Raw genomic sequence first — 6,140 nt, forward strand, 5'->3', positions numbered from 1 at the left:
TTTGTGTTTTATTCTTTTTCTTTAATTAGCACGTCGATTCGCACCTAATAACATATGAAAACGAATATCTGTAAATACTCGAGCCTGGCCCAGCAATTGACACAATACGTACAATGATATGAGCAATTCGGATGCAATGAAATTAATTCAGGAAGAAAGCGAGTCTGACCATACAATCCAGTTTATCGTACAATGTACGGACAGCATCGGTTGCTGCGTCAAATAATTCGCGGCATATAGAACGTGCAATAATAATGACGTCACACACAAACCAATGACGTTGAACACAACTGCTGTGAAAGACAACAGTCAGCACGATGCAAGAAATGTAAACTATTGTCCAGCATGTCATAAGGAAAGAACCTTCCAAATGTGGAAACAGATAACCCTTTTGTGTATACTCCTGCTTCCATGTGCGTCATATAGAGTGCCCAAAGACGGCTATGGAGATGAAGATTTTGAAGAAACCGAAAACGGGTAAGAACCTGAAGAGAATTTGTGGATTTGACATCCCAATTTTTGTTAGACCATGGACACAAACGGTGTCCATATCGTTACTGTTTCAGAACCAGTTTCTTTTAATATAAGTTTATAACTGTGTGCTTAGGGGAAAAGTATCAATAACTTTGATATTTCCTTTTGTATGCACGTCATGTACCTGTACGTATGTATTTGGATATGATCCGGTCTATCAAGAAGACCGCGTTTGCTTGCCGCATGACTATCAGATTTGGAAACATGATGATCTCGTAACTGTACCTTCTTCTATGAACAACGAACGAGGCAGAGTTAAGAACAAGATGTAATTAGCATCAACATGTTCGCTAATTTACGTTTGTTCGATGTTACACGTCTCAGGTCAAGGAGAGACCTTACGACTAAGGGGAATAACTCTCACATGGCATCTTTTGCATATTCCTCTAGGGAACTGATAATTTAACCTCAGCTTTAAAAAAATGCCTATGTTCTCAATTTATCATCTTTCACTACAAACTTATGGTTGTCCTATAATCAGGACTGGAAACTGCCGCTAAATCCAGCCATAATTATGATTCATAATTATATTTTGTTGGTTTTGTCTGTTGTTTAAGGCTGTGTTCAACTGTATTATAGCCATATGGCGGTGGTCTGTTAATAATCGAGTCTGGACCAGACAATCCAGTGATCAACATCATGAGCATTGATCTACAAAACATGACATGAGACACCCAAATCAGCGAGTCTGACCACCTAATCCCTTACAAGCATAGGTAGCTGAAGACCAATTTTATCCCAAATCTTCATGGGTCTCATGATTTTAATTATATTTAATTTCATATCATTTTAACAAAAATGTTATGTTCAATCACCTGGTACAAATGTACCCATTTCAAGTCACTGTATTTTCAATATCAAGTGCTATGTGTGAAACAGTGTTCGTTTTATTGTTTCATTGTGCTCTTCATTTTCTAGCCTCCTTGTTGACAATATGGGACATTCTTGATTATATGTTAATCATCAACACACTGCTTAACTGGGGAAAATTTGTAACAGGGTTTAAAATCTTTAATAAGTACAGATTTTTTGTCCCTCAAAATATCCACTTACCACTGGCAAGAAGTAACAGCAAGTTATACTTGCCTGCAGAATTGAAAATCCACTTGTCAAGGGCATGAGAGGATCTTTAAACCACTGAAGAGGTTATGATAACAGGGGTGGAAATAACCCATTGCCCGACGCCCGAGTCCAGTGTTTTTTTCTGTCGGGCTAGCAAATTTGTATATCACACTGTACCGGTGTCCAGTTGACTTTTCAATGTTAATTATGTTCTTTATGTAAAATATCAACAAGAAAATAGCTGGTATAGTGGAAAAATTATCAGGGCAAGTGATTTTACATGTGCCACTGTACCGGAGTACACTAGCAATTTTAAAGTTATTTCCACCCCTGGTTATGTCTTATAACTCATGTATTTCTGTGAATGATGAGCCCATTTACCACAGGTCATTTAAGAATAAGTGATTCTGTTTCAGGCAATCCCTACAGGGTCTGCACAAATTACTAGACAAGGTATCAGGGAAAAGGCCTAGAGTAAATACTGCAGGTAAGGTTGACAAACGGAATCAACAAAAGAGAAGTCAGAAAGGTGTGGGCAAGTCTCATGTCTATGCAACCAGACCTGGAATATACCAACTAGAACCATTAGGCACTGCAGGTCACCTACATATTTCTGGAATATTTGCATTATTAATTATTGACTGTTAAAAGTTGAAAATTTAAAGGGTACCTAAATACAAATACTACAGGAGCAAATCTCAGGGTGCCCAGTACCCTGATGGCCCACTGATTACTTGCTAGCTATATATGAAACAAGACTGTTCTAGGGGGTACAAGGAAATAGCATTAGGTTTGCAAGAAAAGTTCTAACACCAATGTATGGTGTTTGTGTCCTTGGCTCAGAATACTAATAATGTTTTGGGGTGGGTTTTTTTTTCATATAATCTACCAAATGTTATCAAAAATGTCTGTAATTAATTATTTGTTATACAGGGGACAGCATGTCTACACAACTCAAGAGAGATGAATCACCTGATGTCAAGTCCAGTTCATCAAGAGGCAAACACAAAGACAGGAAAGAAAAGGGAACAACGAATGAATCTGATAAGTCAAAATTACGAAGTGACAAACAAGACAAGGCAAAATCAACTAAAGGCAATTCAAAGTCATCAAGTGACAAAGTTCAACCATCTAAAGGCAAACAGGACGAGAAAAAATCGTCTGATAGCAAGTCTATTTCATCTAGCAGCAAGTCTCTTCTGGAAAAAATAAACCGCCTATTGAAAGAACTGCGTCAAATTCTGTCAAAGAGCAAACCAGAACAAAGAAAAGTAGTTAAAGGTGTTCAGAGTAAGAATAATATTAACTCTGATTCATCAAAACAAGGAACAGTAAGTGATTCAAGGTCAAAGTCAGCAAGTGGCAAATCGTCAGGTAGGTATAAATAAGCTACTGATGGGATAAGTAAATCAACTTCAAAAGAAACATCTAATAGGGGTAAATGCTGAAAGAAAGACAATTGAAGAAAAAAAAGTAAGGTGGCAAAATTTTACGCTATAGGATAGTAACAGTTTTGTTTCTTTGGACTGTAAATTGAGTTCATGACAGCAGGAAATTTTACACATCATGGTTAAAATTTTATTAAATATAGCAGGAACCTCACTTTGAGTTGGGCAATACCATTTTGAAGTGTTTTTCGGGTACATCTAGGCATGGTGGCTTAATGCCCATAGTAAAATTATCCATGTCTTCAAATTTTACCACTTTGATGTATCCCATAAGCACTGATATTGTGCTGAAACAAAATTGGGCAAACCAGGATTTATCTGGGACAAACCATGATCATAGGTTTCTGGTGTGTGCAAGGGATGTAACTGAAAAGTCCAAAATACTGTTTTCAAACTATAGCTGAGCCATTGTTGGTGCTGATAGTGATGAAATATGTTTTCTGAAATCATGACTGAATATTCATATCCTGATTGTAATGTATAAGGTTCTGTATTCATTTGTTTATTCATCATAAATTGTTTTTCAACTGAAAGGATGAACAAATTTAAAACTTTACATCAAATTTTGTCAAGCAGTTGTTTGTAAACTCAAGGTGAAATATCTTTTTATTGTCATTCACCATGAATGATGTTGGGGAAGGGAAGGATCTTTCCTTAAGATCCAGTTAGGCCTAAAAAAAAGCAAGCTTGTGGTTCCGATTTCCCGACCGACCCTAAATATTCCCACGGAGCCTAACAATTTTACTCACCACATAATAAATTAAATTTATTTTCTGACACATGAGTAATGTAAAAATATTTTGCAAAAAAAATAATTAAAACCTACCTACCTACCCTAGTTCTGAAATGTAGGAAATCGGAACCACAACATTTATTTTTTTTGGCCTTATTAAAATGGCAGCTCCTCATGTATTTCTTGTCATGTGTACTTAAGTGTGCACACGGTTTAGGGCTGATCAATCTTACTACTTACTTCCAGCCGTTATCAGCTATTGTTAATTTCTTATCATCATGAAATTTACATGATCACATGTAAGTATTGTTTTGAGCAAATTTTGTTTAATTACAATTCGACAGAAATCATTGCATTTATTGAACTTTGTTTCTATTCTGTTCTGTTGAAAAGGAACCATATGACACCATATTTTTTATGACCACAGCTCCAAAGATTCTTGTGATGATGAAAGTTAGATAACTTCTATATCTATAATGCTGAAACAAATTATGTGTTTTCAATTTTGCGTTCATAACAACCGCAGTGTTTTTGTTCTGTTGACTACCCCGTACCTAATACTGGTATATATTGTTTTCCAGATTATGTGGAAAAGGACAAGAAGAATGACAATGATCATTATAATTTTGATGACTTTATCTATGATCAAGATGAAGATGTTAAGCCTAGGATGGAAAAATCAAGAAAGAATTATGATGATGATGATGATCGGAAGTCTGATATGACAAAGCGAAAACGACAAGATAAGGAAGGCAACCTGAGATCAAGAAAAGGCAAGTCAAAGAGGAAATTGGATGATTTTTTTGATGATGATGATTATGATGATGATTATGATGTTAACATGTTTGGCAAAGGAAAATCCAAAAAGCAGGATACTGATGTTGATCTAAAAACCAAAAGAGGAAAATTAAGCAGTCTAGATGATGATGATGAAGGAAAATCCAAAAAGCAGGATACTGATGTTGATCTAAAAACCAAAAGAGGAAAATTAAGCAGTCTAGATGATGATGATGATGAAGGAAAATCCAAAAAGCAGGATACTGATGTTGATCTAAAAACCAAAAGAAGAAAATTAAGCAGTCTAGATGATGATGATGATGAAGGAAAATCAAAAAGCAGGATACTGATGTTGATCTAAAAACCAAAAGAAGAAAAAAGCAGTTAAGCAGTCTAGATGATGATGATGATGATGAAGAAAATCAAAAAAGCAGGATACTGATGCTGATCTAAAAACCAAAAGAAGAAAATTAAGCAGTCTAGATGATGATGATGATGATCTAGATGATGATGATGATGAAGGAAAATCCAAAAAGCAGGATACTGATGTTGATCTAAAAACCAAAAGAAGAAAATTAAGCAGTCTAGATGATGATGATGATGAAGGAAAATCAAAAAAGCAGGATACTGATGCTGATCTAAAAACCAAAAGAAGAAAATTAAGCAGTCTAGATGATGATGATGATGATCTAGATGATGATGAGGAGGAGGAGGAGTTAAATAGACAAGATATAGAAGATGACCTTAGGTCAATAAAAGACAAATCAAAGAGGAAAGATGATGATGATGATGATGAGGTGGTGGAGAAGGAAGATGAGGAGGAGGATGGTGGTGATGATGAGGAGGAGGAGGAGCATGGAAACCGAAAGTTTAAAAGACAAGATCTGGAAGATTACCTTAGGTCAAGAAAAAACAAATCAAAGATAAAAGATGATGATGAGGAGGAGGATGAAGATGATGCTGATTAATCATTTGAATAAAATAACTGAAAATACAGGCAGGGACAATTATAATATAGGTGTGTGCACCCAACCCTGTTGTTTGAGACACCTTGCATGTTAGCTTGTGTCTATTCATCTATCATGAGTTCATGTTTTACTTGGTGTATCATTGCATGCATGAAAATGATATCATGCCTACTTTCTCATTTTCAAAATAAGAGATCTGCCTCTGTATGGTGATAATACAGTAAATGAAAATAAAAAATGACAAGAAGATGATGTCGAAGGTGATAGCATGTTGACGACAAAAGAAAACCATGAAAGGCACATGCCCAGTATTTCAAATTTGGGACACAATCAAGAAAGTTTGATGAATATAAAGACAGATAATGACGTCAGTAAGAACCACAATGACATCATGGTGATAATCTTGTGCATGAAACAGGAAAGATTTAGATAACAATTGGGAAAGATACAACCTTTAATCAGTAAAGAATAACTAACAAGTATAAATATGGGATACATGAATGTATGGTCAATGATTTATCACAAACCATGAAACAGTATCATCTGCAACCGAGAGTTTGTAGTTCAATTATTATAAATCCACTATATGCTGCTTTTACCTGATCACTATGCAATTAT

The 6,140-nt window shown here is 35.5% G+C and overlaps 1 protein-coding gene across 1 annotated transcript; it reads left to right on the forward strand.

The window, feature by feature from the left end:
* The first annotated feature begins 258 nt into the window (after positions 1-258).
* On the forward strand, positions 259-5,522 carry LOC124282327 (protein starmaker-like). Its single transcript, XM_046718293.1, has 5 exons — positions 259-477; positions 2,013-2,083; positions 2,530-2,970; positions 4,359-4,871; positions 5,059-5,522. The coding sequence occupies exons 1-5, from the start codon at positions 275-277 to the stop codon at positions 5,520-5,522; spliced, it is 1,692 nt and encodes a 563-aa protein (XP_046574249.1). The 5' UTR covers positions 259-274.
* Positions 5,523-6,140: the final 618 nt, after the last annotated feature.

This window comes from Haliotis rubra, unplaced genomic scaffold (assembly GCF_003918875.1).
Source record: "Haliotis rubra isolate DU_JTF1 unplaced genomic scaffold, ASM391887v1 Scf298, whole genome shotgun sequence".
NCBI classification, from domain to species: Eukaryota; Metazoa; Mollusca; class Gastropoda; order Lepetellida; family Haliotidae; genus Haliotis; species Haliotis rubra.